Source organism: Dipteris shenzhenensis, chromosome 9, assembly GCF_047967505.1.
Source record: "Dipteris shenzhenensis isolate YYH24624 ecotype China chromosome 9, Dip_SZ_1.0, whole genome shotgun sequence".
NCBI lineage: Eukaryota > Viridiplantae > Streptophyta > Polypodiopsida > Gleicheniales > Dipteridaceae > Dipteris > Dipteris shenzhenensis.
In genome coordinates, this window is record NC_141604.1 from 34,731,485 (window position 1) to 34,750,091 (window position 18,607).

At 41.9% G+C, this 18,607-nt stretch overlaps 1 protein-coding gene across 2 annotated transcripts in view; it reads left to right on the forward strand.

Moving 5' to 3' along the window:
- ECA3 (endoplasmic reticulum-type calcium-transporting ATPase 3) overlaps positions 1-18,607 on the forward strand; it is a 204,977-nt gene that overhangs the window by 33,073 nt on the left and 153,297 nt on the right. Inside the window, exons 3-4 of one of the 2 annotated variants that reach the window (XM_087378844.1) lie at positions 770-803; positions 14,177-14,194. In XM_087378844.1, the coding sequence (XP_087234970.1) occupies positions 770-803; positions 14,177-14,194 (52 nt within the window). Of the gene's footprint in view, positions 1-769; positions 809-14,176; positions 14,195-18,607 lie in introns of both variants that reach the window. The other variant, XM_087378846.1, reaches the window with a different exon arrangement.

Consider the following 18,607-nt stretch of genomic DNA (forward strand, 5'->3'; position numbering starts at 1 on the left):
TCAGGTCCTATAGAGTCAGTGAGATTGATTTAGGAGATTAATTTATGATTTAGTTATTTGAATACTGTGTAGAATATTTAGCATGGTGACTCCTATGAGCTCAGATGGTTGTGCTCAAACAGCGAAGGCCACACAAGGACGATTGTAAGCTAAAAGGGAGTGTGACACTTATACTTCCCGTTACCCAACCAAGTTCTGTGCCTGATGATAGGCTAGATACAGGACCCAGTTTCCAAGTATGCCCTGCAGACAAACATAAAAACTACCTGCTTATGCTGGATTTAAGATGAAGAGTAAAAGGAATTGCCTACAAGTATTTGCTAAGTAGATCAGGTTGTGCAGCCAGATTGGGGAACTTTCTTCTGTAGAATTTGGACTGAATTTTTTTTAATCAGATAGAAATCCATCCTTAGCCTGTACTCTGTAAATAACCAACATTGTTACAGGCATTCTTTGTCCAAATGCTACTGGTGACACTTGTGGTCTGCACTACGACTCTGTGACTCTGAACATAGTCTACAGAAAAAATTTCTATATTTTATTGCCTTTGCTTACTTAACTTATCTTTTGATTTCCTTCAATCTCCTTTGTTTGATTGTGAGAAGTTTTGCATTCCTGCGGCTGTTTTTCAAAAGATGGTTTCATTTGGTTCTCTTCCATATTCTATTTTGATTTTGCCCATGGGCCTTGTTAGAAAAATGTCAACGTTTATATAATCTACTTTACACAACTAAGTATGTTTTATGCACTAATGATGTTGGCTTTTCAGGTTGCTGCAAACAGATCTGTTTTTGGAATGAACGGTACTGTCTTCTACTTTTATTCTGAACATGTTTTTACCATTTCACTGCATATGTTTAGTTGAAGCAAGTCTTAGGACACACAAGGCAGTTGAAAGACATGCACATCAAACTTACCAAATGGCTACATCTGGTGCAGCAGCATTTTCAATAGCTTTAATTGACGTTATCAAATGTTTAACCTGTAGCCATCCATGAGGTTTGAAACATTTGACCATGGCTTGTTAGACTTTATGAAATCTCCAGATCTGCCACTTCCCATTTCCTAGAGAGCTCGAAAATGGAAATATTGTAGCATTTGATTAACGTATGTAAAAGCTAATTGAAAAGCAATTGATAGCAATAGGTTTTGGCTTGTCCAAGCTTCTGTGTAGATACAATAAGCAGAATTGTACAAAAAGCAAAACGGTGACCAGATCGCAATGGGAAGAGCTAGTGGCCTCCATAGGGTTAATATGTTATTCCAACTTGACGCTCAAGGTCTGGACCAAAATAGGACTGCATGCAATGGGTCCTCATATTTGTCAATGATAGTTATGATTATTTGTACTATGAGGCCCACTTTCTTGATTTAGAGACTTATATGTTCATTTTCTTTTGGGAGGTGTATTAATTAACAAGGTGTATGCTGTCCTATGAGCCTTAGGTGTCTAGTCCAAAGACGTTTCATTGTCATGAAAGTTATATCATTTTTTTAAGACAAGCTAGGGCTGAGACTTATCTATGTTATAGCTTAGATCCCAACCTTGGTTTAGTGCCTACTGCAAGTCATTATGGACATCCCATTAACATTGGTGTAGATTGAGAATTTGTTAGCAACAGAAATTGTTGCCTCTATGATGTTGTATTTTCATAGGCGTTGTTCTCTTATGAACAATCTTTGCACGTGGTAAGTGATTCATTCTCAAGCTATCATTTTAGAAACAGACCATCTCATCCAGTAAGAATAAGGCTTGCTTTTTAAAAACTTTGTTAGCACTGCCTTGCCAAGGCAGTGCTCTACTGAGTGTTTTTCCAAAAGGTGTCCTCCCAATAGATTTTGGACACCTCATGCTTTGTTAACTACTTTCTATTCTAGTCTCTCTCTCCTCCCCCTCTCTCCCTCTCTCCCCTTCCCCCAATCAACTCTCTCTCTCTCTCTCTCTCTCTCTCTCTCTCTCCCTCTCTCTCCCCCCCCACTCTATTTTACATTGTATTGAGACGGGTCCCATGGTCATTTTTGGGCCCCCGAGGACGTTAATAGACTCTACTTCTAGTCAACTCATCAGCATTATCCTCCTCTATTGATATACTCCAAGAAGACAATGCTATCTAGTGCACTCTTTTTTTTATAGATCACACGTCCATACACAGGTATGCACATCGCTTTGTATTTGCAAGCAGTTGCATTATAGCACTCAAGCTTTCCAATGGTTCTGCACACATGCTTCCACTGCAAGTGCTACAAAATAATCATCCATTCATCTTCACGATCATTTGCATTTAGCAGAACCTGAGGAAATGCTCACGAGTATTTGTACTCGCTTGTTTTTCAACTTATTGGCCTGAAAGGTTGGACAGATTTTTGTATATTGAGGAGGTTGTCTTTGTGGCCTCATGGATATTCTTGATCACATTGAATGTCGCGTGGCATCTGTGTGACACCTGCACACTTCTAATTTCTCATCGTTTTTAGTCCATCTGGAGATTAGATATAAGGCATCATCCTTTCCTACACCTATTCGAATGCTTCTGAGTCTCAAAAGGAATGTAGTATCTTGAGCACTCTGAGTGCTTTCTTTTGCAAATATTCAGCATCTCCCTATAATGGGCATGAGGACTACGTCTTTCTCTTTCTTGCCTGTTTGTGCTACCTATTGAGTGCAAAAGCATGAGTGCTCTGTGGAACAAGAGAGGGAAATCCCATGTATATGTATAAAGATCAGATCCGACTTGATTGCTGGCCAACTGAGTCTGTAACAGCCAACCTGTCTGCTGACATGGTTGACTGCCATGTCATCCGACCTGCTTTGTCTGCTGCAGGTGATGTGGCCAACTGCCTTGTGACAGTACAGTCTGCTGTCTGCTGCCTGGAGTTGCTGCAACCTGTTGCAGCAGTCCTATGTGGCTGTCCACTTGTCTTTGGTGCAGTGGGTGCTGAGGTGAGAACGTGCATTATCCATGTTTTGTGCTGGCTGTTAGCTGCCCCGATCGGCAAGCTACTATCCCAGATCTTCATTTTGGGGCTTTGGTGGTCCTTGTGGCTGCCCTAGGTCTATCAAGATGGCCACGGACTGAAGGATGAGGGTGACAGTTCTTCTACTGAAGCTGAAACCGATGTAGAGTCTGTTGGAACCTGCATTGTCTAATTGTGCTGGCTTTTGTGGATTAGTGCCACCATATCTGGTCCTACACCAACTTGACATTCATTAAATCCTGCTATTCGTGATAAAATGGAGTTTGTATGCTAGCTTGCAAATAGACCAGCTACCAACTTTACGCAAGAGAGTTCAGGAGTACCCGGGACTTTCCTTACAGTCACTCACTGTGATGGTTCAATCTTTCCAATTCAGTACTTTATGGTGGTTTGTGAGTCACAATGTGCCTAAAAGACATTTGCTGGTCCTAGAGTGACGATGATGAATGTCTTCCTCTCCACCATTTACTAGTTTCTTAGCAATTCGGTTCAGTAACCAGTGGGTAAGCCCTGCTAGCCAAACTCTCCACTCAGATTGAGACCAGAAATCTTCCTCCCAATGTCTTAGGTGTAGACAACAGCTCATACATGGCTCTAATTCCATACAATGCACAATGAATGGCTTGTAGGCCCCAGCCATTGATGCAACATCTGCCTCACATGGTGAAATCGATTGATATTCATAGGAATCTGGGGTCCACACCTTTGTGCCGGTGGCTGTGTACACAAGCCCCAAAAAGGATAGTTGGAGCTGCCCTTCCAGGGCCGAAGAAAGGTTACTGTCATCTGGAGTGCATTCAGGGAGTCATTCAGGACCTGCATTTAGTTCTAGGTGTCCATGTGCCATAACTTTGCCAGAAGAGGATGTCATAGCAATAGACATTACAGATCCCCTCAGGTTGAGAAGCTGCCATGGAGGTAGAAGACGGGATGGAGCTATGGGTTTGTATGCCATTTGGAAGGGCCGGCTTAGGTGCTAATCTAGAGGTTGGTTGAGAAGGGTTGGGGGGGGGGGAGGGTGAGGCTGAGTGGTCTGGTGAGTGAATGAGGGGCTTCGCTGAGCTAGAGTAGAGATGCTTGAGGAAAGCAGGAGTTGAATGCCAAGACAACTAGGTGATTATAGGCTTAAGAGGAGGCATTTGGTTTCATGACAATTGAAAGGAGCTTGCTGAGCAGGAGGGACTGATGGTGAGTAATCAAAGAGGGGAGAGAGAATGGACAGGCCCTCCAGGTGTAGGGCCCAACAATCTCCCTCTCTCATTCTCCAAGATTGAAGCTATCCTTTGAGTTGAAAGTGAAATGGATACTACTTGTCCATCCTTTATCTCCCATGCTTCAATTCTTTTGGCATCTGTGTGAGGCTTTGTGGATGTGCTTTGAACAATTTTCCAGAAGTCTTTGCCAATGAATAGTATGTTCATTGTGAAATTCCAGATGGAATTGTTCTGAGTGCCATTCAACTTCTCTTCAACATGAGGCATGCGATTAACCATGCCTATTAACAAATACTATCCTTGCTGCAATAAATCAACAGACAAGTAATGCCTCTGCAAAAGGTAAAAGCCCTGATGTGGGCTTGCTGAAATCACCAATAAAGAGATGTAGCTCTTGCCAAAAAGAGCAATTTCACCTTGAATCCCAAAGGCCCTTTGCCAAGCACCTCAACTTTCTTTGAAATGTGTAGCAACACATGAAATTTAAAAGCCCCTTGTTTGTCACCACAAATGTATGCAAATGTCCATGTATAGCAAGAATTGGCTGTCTCGAAGCCTGCTTTGCTAGAAAAATCGTCACAAATGCATTAAAAAATCTCAATTTGCATACCAAACTGCATCCAAAGGTGAAATTTCATTGTTGAAAGTGAGAAATAATATCAAAATTTCAAAAAACTAAAACCTGCAGCACCAGAGCGTTCTTTTTACAGATTTTCCCCCATGTTGAAGCTGTTTTCACTTGTTTTTCTGCTTTTGTCTGTTTCAAAGATGCAGAAGTGTTGTTTAGATTATACAGATTGTGGACGCATATATGTATGATTTTTCTAGGCACTACTGATTTCGTATGTAAAAATTTGGCCTTATAAAAAAAAACTCTGTGACTATGTATGTCTTTCCATAATGTGCTCGTGTAGAAGATAATTCACTTGTTGGGATTTACCTCAGAGCGTGTGCCAAGTTGTTGGGGCTGCTTGTGTGGGAATGTCCTGGGAGGATGGCTCTCTTGGAAAATATATGAATATGTACTTCAGTCTTCTAGCTTGAGTCCTAGCTTTTGGTACCATGCTAGAACAATCAACCGAAAATGAATTGTCCACGAGATCACACCTGAGAAGTCTAGATCCTACTTGGATGTGCACACATGCATTAGCAAATCAGCTCTGACTTGGAATAGACAGAAAGATATGACAACCAATAATTGAATAAGAATGTCCAAAAAGAGGACTGAAAATGTTTTGCAAAAGGTGCACTAACAAAGCACACTATGTGGACAGTGGGGTGCTGCCCACGAGTGCTGGAACTGAGGCCATGAACTGTTGCTCTAATCTGCTGCTCACTCCTGCCTCATGCCTCGTCTTCAGTGGCTATGGTAAGAGCTTAAAACTCTCCTTCTGTGAGCACACTTTCTGCCCTATGGGATATGCTCGTTGGTTGAGTTCTTCACAATGGCTAAGGACTGCTGGATCTACTGGTTCCTTTGCTAGTACCCTTGAAGCTTCTCTTGTGCCTGGAAGCACATCTGAAAGCTGGACCAATGGATGGATTCTCTGTGCCTTGTTGCTGCCTAGATCTGATAAGCCTCACAAGTGGCTGAACTGCAGCCTGCAAATACTTGACTGAATGGCTCTGTGCCCCCTTTTATAGGGCTGCAATGCCCCCTATAATGGCTGAATGAATCCTAATTTGGCCAACTGGCTAGTCTGCTGGTCGACTTGTCTGTGAACTGACCTATTAGGCCTATATAAGGGCCTTTACTAGGCCCACTTTGGATGAGCTTTACTCCAACCCTGCTGCCCATCTTGTGGCCTTCCTGCCTGCCTTCATGCAGGCCTATCAGCAGCCCTTATGCCCAGCTCTAAGGGCCATATGCTGGGTGCATTCATGGCCCATGGCTGTGTCCATGTGCGGCCTTCAGGATTGATATAGTGCCCAATTCTCTGCTCTGGGAAGGAGACTGCGATACACTTGCCCCTCCAACTCACCAAATGGCGCACGTTATGAAACATTTATGTGGATGGGGGATGATCAGGTGAAGCCAAGAAATCAATTTAGTTCTCAGAGCATAGTATTTATTAAGATGGAGAACAGGAAATTTGTTGTCCAAAGAATCAATCGCCGACGTAGGAGTTGCCAACACAAAGGGAACCTGGTGGCTAGTCAACGCAGGAGCATCATCCTTGCTAAAAAGAGACGACCTAGCATCTTTCCTAGGTCCCCTAAAATTGAGGTCATTGGTCCCGCTTGTGATACATTGAAGCAGTATCCTTACCATCCCCATCGTTTTGGTGCATAGGAGAGAGCATGGGAAGGTCTTTATAAAATACAAGAAAGGACTTAGTGAGCGTGGCAGCCTCTCTGTCCGTTTTCCCTAGTGTCACATGTATGGTGCAAAAAATTATTATTGCACCAACCTATGGAGGATCCTAGACATTCAACATGTGTTAGAGTCTAGATTTGAACTTTAAAATTGCCTAGAACCTTCTTCACTGGATACGCACGTCGTAACCTTGTGTAGTCTCAATATTTCAACCCATGTTGGCTGTATCCAATCCATTGTAGACCGAGATGTGTGAATCTACAACACAATCACTGCTGATTTTAATACTGGAAATTCTTTTCCACGCATTCATTCGCTTAACTTTTGCTCCTTTACTAACACGTGTAGGCAAATACTACTATTATGGAATTCAGTTTCAATGCTGACCAGCTTTAAGTGCACCGTACTCCTATTGCAAGGTATTGTACAAGTTGTAAAGAATGTTCATACATTGTGTCACATGCATCCACAAACATCCGCCAATTTAGGCACTTGCTTCAATAAATCGGCATTACTCCAAAATCTCTTTGTTTTTTCCAAACCTTGCACACAAGTAAACATGGTTTCACATAGTTTGAGCTATGTGATGATTTGTGTGTGATGATCTTGGGAGAACCTAGAGGTGGAAAACTACAAAATTCAGCCACCCTCCATGTGGTTGCACACAATTTGAGCTGAAAACCAGTAAAATTTGCAAGATTTGGAAATAAAAAACTCTTTGAATAGTGATGATTTATTTACAACTTGCTAATTTTTATGCTTTGTTACCCCTAGGACCTCCCCAGGTCATTGTACTCAAAGAGTTTTTTTTTTCTTCAAAAAGATTACTTCATTAAGTATGAATGAAAACCGCAAGAGCAAGCTCAAATGCGGGAGTACATCATGCCATGCATGAGGAAAAAAAACAGCTCAAAACGAGCTAACAAAAATCCAAGGTGGAGGCTGAAAGTGCCACCTCAACCGTGAAGGAGACTCAGAGAAGAAAGGAGATCCTCTCCAAACTCTGAAAAAACTACCTCTCCTGGCAGTAGCTGCTCTGGGGGATCCCTGCATGCTCTTCCAGATGGCCACTAATGCGTGTATAGTCTCCATCCATATACTAGCCATAGATTGGGAGGGGTGAACCCCCGGGGGATTCACTCTTCATGAAAGGGGGACGTCACCTGCGTGCATGAACTTCAAGAAAACCCCCTATTTAAGATCCATGTAGGATGATAAAACACCCCTATTTAAGCTTATAAGATACCACCAAAATTCTATTATGTCCCCCCTTTCCTTAAATCTACGTCCTTTCTCAAGCATTTAGATCGCACAATAATAAAATTCAGATTACTTTCCCTATGACTATTTAAAACCATACACAAAACCAAACTTGTTTGGACTAGTTATCCAAGGTAGCCTATACTATGTCCCCCCCTCTTAAATATGGCATGACCCCCCTAACTTAAATTCAATATTGGGAAAAAATAAAAGACCCCCCACCCCTAATGTATAAGCTTATGCCTCATTAAAAAAAACCCCCCTATTGTACACTCACGTGATATCATAAGTTTTCTCTTGTGAATCCCCTGGTGGTGAACCTGGGAACCCTCCATTGCCTCCGTACATCTGGCCCTCCAAATATGCTATTGCACTCAAATAGTTTCATGATAGATCTTGTGTAATATTCAGTAAAGTCATAGACTAGGGTATATAGAAAGACTGAACCAGTATGCGAGATGGCAGTCATTTACAGACCAGGAAAAATAGCTTATGATCTTCAACAATTTTTAACACAGGATTATTGATTCTTTCCCCAAGCTTAGTTAATGGTGAGACTATATAGGAATACGCTTCAATATGCCTTTTATAGGACTAAATAGACCCTAAGAATGCCCACAAAGCTATCACATTCTCAGGTACTAGCCACATCAAAAAATGGTTATACTAACTGTACTAAATCTAGCCTATAAGGCTCATACCTGGGAAAATGTGGCAATGAAACCCCCCCTCCGTTGTATGGCTGAAGTATCCTGGAAATGTCACATGAATATCTGGAAACTAGATCATGGTTGTACATGTTCATTCATAATAACCTATGATAGTACAACCATAATAGTATCATGTAAGAAAAGGTACCAAGTGTAAAGTTTGCCAAAAAGCTTCAAACTTGGGTCACATTAAGGCCTTCATGAAGAGATTTGCCAAATTGTTATCCTGTGTGAGAACATAGAACAACTCTATGTTTCCAACTGACAGTCACTCCCTATGTGCTTAGTATGCACATGAAACATGGGATTGCATGAGATAGCCAAGGCACTTTGGCTCTTAGTGTAGATGGTAGTAGAAGATGTCCAACATCAAGATCTGCTACAAGTAGCATCCCACTATGCGGCACCCTCGTGTTATAACGATCGGCGGCCCAGTCACTATCCATGAAAGCATGCATGATCAATGAAGACTGTATCATAGAGAAGTCCCAAATGTGCCCTTCAAATAACGGAAGACATGTTTCACTGCCTGTCAATGCTTCTACTGCATTGGTGCATAAACCTACTCAATTGGGAAACGGAATGCTGGAGATCAAGTCAAGTGTGACACAAATAAATCAGGCAACCAACAGCTTGCTGATATAGAGTGGCATCAAATGCCATCCTCTGAGGAAAAATGGAAGCGATGCCTCAAAGGTGTTGAAACTGAATGTGAAGATAATAGTGCAATTGACCCATCTCTAAAAGACTACTGCAAATCAGCCTTAAAGGATGCAATTTGCTGAGTAGATGGTCTAGTTATGAGCATGTCATCCAGGTAAAGAATAAGAATGAGAAAATCTGCTCTGCATCTTCAGACATAAAGTGTTGTTTCAGTAGGGCTCTTCTGAAAACCAAGGCGAATCAAATGTGCATGAATCTTTGCATACCACACTCGGGGTGTGTGCTTCAATCCATATAAGGCCCTACGCAGCTGGCATACTTTATTTTCAGATCCCTAAACCTCAAAGCCAGGTGGTTTTCTGACATATACCTCTTGAAGCAAGTCCTCATGAAGAAAGGCATTAATGTCCAGTTGATGTACTTCCCAATGCCTATCAGGTGCAATAAAAATGACACAATGTATAGCTGTGATGTCTGAATTGGGGGAAAAAGTTTCTTCAAAGTCAATGCCCTACTGCTGAGCATAGCTTTAGGCAACAAGATGGGCTTTGTAGCATTCAACAGTGCCATCCGCTTTCTACTTCAATTTATAGACCGGCCTTGTGCCAACGGCACGCTTGCCAGGAGGTAAGTTGCACAACTCCCAAGCGCCATTGTGGTGAAGGAAGCTAACTCTGCCTTCGCAGCTTCCATCCATTCTTGGCTGTCAAAAGCATCCTTTGTGGCATAAAGGCTCTTCATTACAGGCTATGTCATTCAATGCAACATCTAAAAAATGGCCATGCATTTGACGTTGTGCATCTAGTGCGGGCAGCCAAAGATTCAGCCTGCTTGCTATCCTTAAGTATCCAACAGACACCTTGGGACCATTTTGTTCTATCTAATAATAACCCTTTCCTCGGTAACTACTTGCTCAGCGACATTGTCCTGAATAGAAGCATATGTGACGATTTTTCTAGCAAAGCAGGCTTCGAGACAGCCAATTCTTGCTATACATGGACATTTGCATACATTTGTGGTGACAAACAAGGGGCTTTTAAATTTCATGTGTTGCTACACATTTCAAAGAAAGTTGAGGTGCTTGGCAAAGGGCCTTTGGGATTCAAGGTGACTAATAAGAACCCTTTCCTCGGTAACTACTTGCTCAGCGACATTGTCCTGAATAGAAGCATATAAGGCTGAAAGTTTTCCAGCGACTCTGAGTTCAGCAACTCTGAGGTTGAGAATGACTTGGCACTGGAGATTAAACTCTCCAATGGCTGATCTAAATCTGTACCGGATTTGAAAAGGGGCAGCAATGTGTCAAAAGAGATAACATCTCTGCTGACAATTACTTTCCCTTTAACATACACCTAGCCATGTCCATTACAATTCGGCTCACAGGACATGCATTCTTCTCTGTCGGTACGAAGTGTGACCAGCTTGTGGCCACTCTCATTTTCAACCATGGCCAGTATTCGCTTGAAGCATGCAAAGATATTTGACTTAGGTCTCAAGGCACAGATCCAAGTATAGTGGGAGAAGTCATCCACAACTGTGACAAAATAATAAAATCCTCCAATGGATGCTGTCCTTATAGGACCACACACATCGATATGTATCAGAGGCAATTTGTGGGAAAGGACAAAGTGTGCATCTTTCCCCTCACAATGTGCTCTGAAAGTGCATGCACTTTTGGAAGATCTACCACCATGTCCTGTGAATGCATCTTAACCAAGCTACCATAATTGAGATGCCCAAATCTCTCTTGCCATAGATGATGTCTGCAATAACTGAATCTTTCACTGCATGCGCCTCTACAATTGCCCCTCTCTCATAAGAATCAAGATTATACAGCCCTCTGGTAAGTGTTCCAGTGAGTGCAATGCTTATCATGCCTAAAGTCATACACGCACAACAATATCATCAAGGTGACTCTATAACCACTTGTAGCAACGGCTGAAATAGAAATCATATTTTCCTTAATGCTTGGAAAATATAAGACATCCAATAGAATGACTGCATCACCTGAGACTGATGTGATGTCCATTTTACCAATGCTTCTAACTGCATAAGAAGCATTGTTGGCACACGTCATGATGCCAACCTAGGTGCATTATCCAAAGACAAAAACCGTTTCTTGCAGAATGTGGTGTGTTTGGCAGCACCACTATCAAAGTACCATGTGGACATAGACTCAGCCACAAACAAAAAGTCCATCATGCGTGAAAGGACCTTACTGGTGTGTGACAACAAATGCCCAATCATCATGAGAAATATTTGCTTCCTCACTAGCTCTTTTCAGCTGCAGGAGGAGCATTTGGAATTGCAAGTCATGACTACTGCTTCTTCCTTTCTGAAGCAATGCCCTGGCTTCCTGCAATAATTACATCTCTTTTTCTTCTTGGCATCACTCTAGCTAGAAGCGGATGAAGTACCAGCATTACTCTTAGGCTTGAATGAGGGCTTGCCTGCCTTGCCTGCCTTGCCTTTACCTTTATGGCCACTGAAAAATGCTTGATCTGCATTCATGGAGGCATTCCAATTTGCATGGCTGCTGCTCCTGCAGTGGCAATGTGACAAGCTGATCAAAAGTCTAGTAGTGGTTGGGATTACCCAAGGCCATCAACCTCAATGAGTGTAGGAGATACAACCTTAAGGGTCAGGCACAATCTCATCAACATTAATCAACTGCTCTCTGATGTTCTTGACCTTGATCAAGTAGGTATCTATGCTTTCCCTTCTTCCATCTTGACATCATCCAACTGCTTACACAAGAGGCAACTCTCGCCTCATTTTTTATTTGATATAGAGAAGCCAATAGATCCCTCTTAGCCCTTGCAGTCCTGTAAGACCGGATATGAGGGAATATAAATCTCTTCACTGACTAGGCAATCAAAGCATGTGCCTGTGGATCTCTACCATCCCATGTGAACTGATCCTGAGTTGGAGGCACTATGGCAGCATTGGTAGATGAGGAAGAGCGAATGACAGTACCACCACTTGTGGCAACGGACGCAGTGGCAGCAAGTGCCTCAGATACAGGTCTCATATCAGGTCCTGCAACAATACCCCATAGGTTCTTGGCAACCAACACGTGGGGCATTGTATACGACTACATAGGGTAATATTAATACTGGTGCCATTGAGCTTATTCTTAAGCACATTCGTTAGGGCACGTTGAGATCTAAAAGTGGCTTCAGTTTGGGTCGATTCTGAGTTGTCTAGGTCACATTGTGAGCCTGGTAAACCTAGGATTGTATTTGTTCTAGGCCTACTTGTTTAATTAATTGCGTGTATTGGGGACAAAAATTATAGAAGACCTATTAAAGTTTCAAACTAATTATTAAATGCCATTTAATCTAGAATAACTAATTAAATATTTTAGTATATATATATTAGAAACCTTTTTTAAAACTTTCTACAATTTTCTAAACCTGTTTTATTGATTTACTGAACTTTTAGGGCTTTCTGCTTTCCAATTAGGGAATATAGGTAAATTATGATTGGGACTAATTTTGGGCAGGCTGGCTGACCTCTCTTGCAAATTCGCATCAAACTTGATGCTCTATTGCTCTTCCTACTTCCCTTGCTGCACCCTTGCTTCTGAAACTCTGTTCACATCCAAAAGCATATCAAAGACTTGGTAAAAATTGCAGTGCTGTTGCTTTAGACAATGTTGGCTGCTCAATGGTTGGACAGACAGAGCCAGACATTCCAATTGTTCAGGGGGATGATGGAGTACGTCCCAGGATCTGAGAACATGGTTGTTGATGCTCTTAGGCATGGTTAGTACAATTTTGATTGTTTGAGAGTCTATGCTCCCTAAGATGAACTAGTACCACGACTCTCCTCGGTTGAAGAAGTTTTGGTATAAGGTAATGTGCTGATGCCATACATGAGAGGTGGTTTTCTACAAAGGCAGAGTTTCTCTCTCAGTTCTGGTCAGCATTATGGTATGCAGTTCATGACTCGATGGCGAGTTACACAGGGCACATTAAAGAAGTAGCCATTGGGACTAGGAACACGATGACCAATGTGGCTGATTTGTTGGAGGTCAACATCTCCTGATGTCACCTTAGAGTGAGAGGGCCAGTGCTTGTGGGTGTGCCTGCCCCCTGTGAGGCTAGGCTAGTCCAGCTCCAGCCTAGTACGGCCTGTATGCATGCCACACTGGCTGGCTGTGGAGGCGCCCTTGGCAGGCCAGGAGAGGTGGCCCTGTAGGCAGTCCTGTGGGGCAGCATATCCAACTGCCAGGTCAGTTTGGCAGGCCCCAGCAGAGGCGTGCTGTGCTGAGGTGGCCCGACTGGCTGGGCGGCCACTTAGCAGCCTCTATATGGCTGTGTGGCAGCCTTTCTTGTGGGGGGTGCCAGGGCAGAGGGGGTCGGCGCCCTAGAGGTGCAGTAGGGCTATGGACCAGCCCTTTATAGAGGGCAGAGTTTGATCAACATTTTTGGATAAAAGGAGAAGGTAGAAATGGTCCAAGCACAATGTACAGGAGGCATGGGAGAGAGGTAGACTTGACTTTGCTACCGATTGTAAAAAAGGAGAAACACAGTGCAGAACTCATCATAGTTGAATGGAGCCAAGCACTGCAAGTGGAGATGATGGAGCACATTACAAACATGATTCCCAGACAAGACTAGTGTTCCATCCATCTAGGTAGCATAATCAAAAGTGGCATCAAGTGCCAATAATTTGCCAAGTTTCAAGATTTAATGCATGAACGAAATGATGAATGTCTCATTAATTTCTAACATGAACTAGTAGGAAATATATCATAACAGATATTGCACTCACTTTGAGATGTGGTGCGGTGCCACAGTAGCTGCTCATTTTGAACTTACCTGGAAGTGGCATAGTTTGATGCTCAAAGATGAAGGATGGATAAAATAGTTTATATGTCTTACTCTTGCTGAATGCATTGTAAACTGGGATTTGGTGGCTCATCTTGTTTATTTGTCTTTTAAGAAGCATTATGTTGGAATCTCTTGGCACTCATACTAACACATCTTGTTTTTGGGTTTGGGTTTCCGGATGGCTTCTTTCCTATGCAGAGCTTCCTTCTGAGGAGAGTAAGTTACTTTGCACTTTAGACGTACACAGTTTCTTGATGTAAAAGTGTATTCAAGCTGATTGCGAGTGGATCTATCAGTTAGGAAACATGTGTTGAATGTGAAAGCATTGGCAAATTTAGTGTGCATATGAGCAATCTGAAATTTAACTTAAATAAGCTACCTCCTATTTGAAAACCTGATATTGCAGTTTGTGTACATGGTTATGCATTTCGTGACAATGCTTGCTCATAAATCTTCTGTGAGATTCATTTTTCACTGTCTAGAATTTACTTTCCCCTTTTCTTTTGCACATAGTAGTAGTGCAGTCGAATTTTGTTTTTGGAAAGTACTAGTGAAGCACAAAAGCAGTACGTACCAGAGAACATAACTTTAGCATGTTCCATATGCATAGCTCTATTACCTTGTGATATCTTATGGAAAAGGAAAACCTATTCCAGAATCTCACTTGGGTTTTTTGTAATTGCCAATGCGATCTCTGTGAATTTCGAACGATGTTGAATGTGGTGGCAATGAATGCTAAAAAAGTGTGTTTGCTAATTTAAAGTAGGTGTAGCGTTCCATATGAATGGCTGCATGGCAGCAACATTGAACTAGAAGTGGTAAAGCCACGTTGTGTGGGTAGGCAAGTGCAAACTACCCTATGGCAGAATGGAAGTATTGGTTTGCTGAATGAGAGAGAATCCATCTCCAATTAATATAGTGTTGGAAAAGTGAGTGATGAACTATGGATTTAGTTTATTGGTTCATCCTTGGGAGGTTAGGATTATTAGAATGGTTTGTGGAGTGGAGGTTAATCCGTAGCATTGACGCTAGACCATCCATGACTTATCTTTGGTAGTGGCTATATATTTGTTAGGGGCTACATGAGGTGGCAAAAGGGATGGGTGCAACGTGGCACCCTTTTTATAGTCGGCCTAAGGTGGCACATCAATGTACTTCTACTCCTCTCAAAGGCAGGCAAAATGAGTGGCCAAGCAGGAGAGATTTCACACGTATGCATGTGTTTGAATGCATTTGGATTGGGCACATTGAGCCAATGCCATACTGGACAGTGCACCCTAGCCTTTCAGTGGGGTCAAAGGATAGCTTATCCTTCATACCTCTTCACCTCCTCACATTAGGGTTTGAGGATTCATTGTCTGGGCAGCTTAATTGCTGCTCTTTTGAGTTTGTGCTCTCACCATTCTAGGTGAGCATTTTAGTCAGTGATTAGCATTTCAATTACAGCAATTCATTATGTGTGCATTGTTACTCTCTGTGTTAATTTGTGGGAGGGCATGATAGTCTAGTGAGCCTCCCTTGTTTTTTTCATGGTATCATGGTGATTGTGCCAGACCTGTAAAAACCCTTGCTAGGCTAGAGTTCTAGTTAAAGTGTGCACACGCATCTGAGCCTTGATACTACATTCCTTGAGAATGCTCTGTAAAACTCAGAATCTGAGCTGGAATAGATTTTGAGTAGCAGCCCAGAATAAATAATAGCTTCTTTTTTGGGGTGTAGCAGCTGTGAAGTTTATCCATAACATTGAGACCTGCAAAACAAGTGCAAACAAGGCGTGGAGTCGTTCTGCAGTAAGAACAAACGTAGATATGAAATGGCAAGGCTGTAACGATGAGGGCATGATAGTCTAGTGAGCCTCCCTTGTTTTCTTCATGGTATCATGGTGATTGTGCCAGACCTGTAAAAAACCTTGCTAGGCTAGAGTTCTAGTTAAAGTGTGCACACACATCTGAGCCTTGATACTACATTCCTTGAGAATGCTCTGTAAAACTCAGAATCTGAGCTGGAATAGATTTTGAGTAGCAGCCCAGAATAAATAATAGCTTCTTTTTTGGGGTGTAGCAGCTGTGAAGTTTATCCATAACATTGAGACCTGCAAAACAAGTGCAAACAAGGCGTGGAGTCGTTCTGCAGTAAGAACAAACGTAGATATGAAATGGCAAGGCTGTAACGATGATGAATCTATGAATCAAAAGCTGTGGCAACTTCACACATTGAATTGAGTTGGGGACTTCTGTAGGTGTCAGTTTGTGAAGAGCAACATGAACAGCACATGAAACCTTGCATCTGGAAGTTTGGTGCAAAAATTTAACAGAAGACTCAATTGTTTCAGACTGACAGAAGAAATACTAAACATGGAGCATTGATTTGCCAATCCAGTGAGCACAATGTCTAGTTGCTGCATCTGGAAGTTTGGTGCAAAATTTTAACAGAAGACTCAATTGTTTCAGGCTGACAGAAGAAATACTAGACATTGAAGAGTGATTTGCTAATCCATTGAGCACCTACAAAACAAGGATCACCAACATTGATAGGCTGAGCATGGTCGGGCCTTAATGTTGCATCAAGAAAATGAAGAAGAGGCATGTCAAAACTACAGACAACACCATCATAAGTAACTAGCTCCAGCAACCATCTGAATACATGCAACGAGGTGCACCTCAACGGCCTTGATAAGGCTGTATTGTCAATACACAGACAGAGAAGTGGCACACAATTGAGACAGACGACACAGTTTGCAGCAGCAAGGAGATGACAGTTTGACGACTGCTCTTATGCTTAAGCAATCGTTTTGCATAGATCTCTACATCTTTGGGTATTTTGAAACTGCATGCAACACTTGCGATCATTACTCACACAACATAAGCTTGAGGAAAATTAGACCAAAAAAGGTCTCAGGACATCTGTAAGTAGAAGATTCAAAGATGAGTGACTATCTAAGGAGCAGTATCTTTCATTCTCCTTGAAGACTGTTAGGGTCGTGTGATTTTGCATATTTGCCCAATCAGCATTCAATAATCTCAAATCTCATGACCAAACTTTGAATATTCAACACATCATTCACATCCTTTAATTAGTCACCATGTACCTACATAGGATATTTATAAATTATCATACAGGGCTTTTTCACAAATGCAAAGGCACATAGAGAAGGAAAAAAACCAAAAAACAAGAGACAATGGAGATTGATTGGGTGTGAAGGAGGTCGCATCCTCCCCCTCTAGGATTGGAGATCCAATCCCAGGGTGTTTTTTCTTTTTTTTAAATTAATAACAAGAGGTATATGATTTAAGACTCTTGGGTGGGATTTTAAAAGATCCTATCTCCAATAGAGATGACTGATTGATAGATACATTAAAAAAATAAATAAATTGATAATCTATATTTACTAGAAAATGGGTTTGTGTAAATAACAAAGTAGAATCCAAAGAAGAGTATTGTGTGTCAAAGCCAAGTAAGTGTGGGCATACAGATATTGTGAGCAGAAATGATGTGGCCAAGATTCAACAGTTCTCTCTTGAGGAACTCACATTTAGACATCTTAGCATAGAGAGCTTCTCTTTGAAGAATAGTCAAAACTATTATCAGCTTAGACAAACCTTTACTATACATGAGTATGTCATCCAAGAATACACTGATAAAATTGTTCAGATATGGATGAAATATGGTATTCATCCTATGTGGGAAAGTAGCACTGATGACGACATAAGTGTTGCTTTGCTTGCTAAGTATGTCTTCCTTTTGTTTTTCTTTACCTCCATTTTTCCTTCTCTTTGGTTCTCTCTTTTATTTTCTGTGTAGATTTTTGGTCTTTAGAACAATAAAAAATCTAAATTTGTGTGATTGGACATATTCTAATCTTACAAAGGTATATATAAAAGAGATTTGGTCCTCCAGTGGTTGGACGAGGTAGGGAGTTTGCATTTCTATTGGGAAAACTGTTGCTTCGGAGGGCCATGATCAAGGAGAGCTCATTGGAGGAGGCTGGGTAGTATGGATGGATATTTGGCTCAGAGATTTCTGACTTGGGATACCGAATGTTTAGCACTAGCATGCCTTTTTGGCACCATCTTTTCTTATTATTTACTAGACGTGGACTTGTGGATCTTTGGAGGCGACTTCAAGAATTTGGAATCCGAGGGACAAGCTTGGGAGAGGGGGCTTTCTTTTGAGCCATATCTTTTGCAAAGAAAGAAAGAAAGTTTATTAAAGCCTTTGAAAGACCCAAGTGTCTGTGAGACTAAAGAAAGCCACATACAATAAAAACTAAGGGATGGAGCTACCAAAGCGGACATCCACACTAAAGCCTGTTATTTGAGATGAGGATAACATATACTGAAATAGCAGTGTGGAAGAGTACATAGCCTCACATAACTATCTACATGAGGGCCAAGCGAGGCCCCGTCAGCAGGCCAATTGGTCAATTGCCCATCGGAGTGTTAGAACCTCTTTATGCTGTTATGGGGACCAAGTTCACCAGTCGGTTGAGGCTAGAAGGTATGATCGAGGCCAATGGTGGCTCTAGTGAGGGTTGGCATCATGAAGAAAGGAAGTCAGTTTGTGATCGCCATGTGGTTGGATTCCAATGAGTCCTCTTGGTGTTGCCTCTATACTTTAAGAATTCGGCCT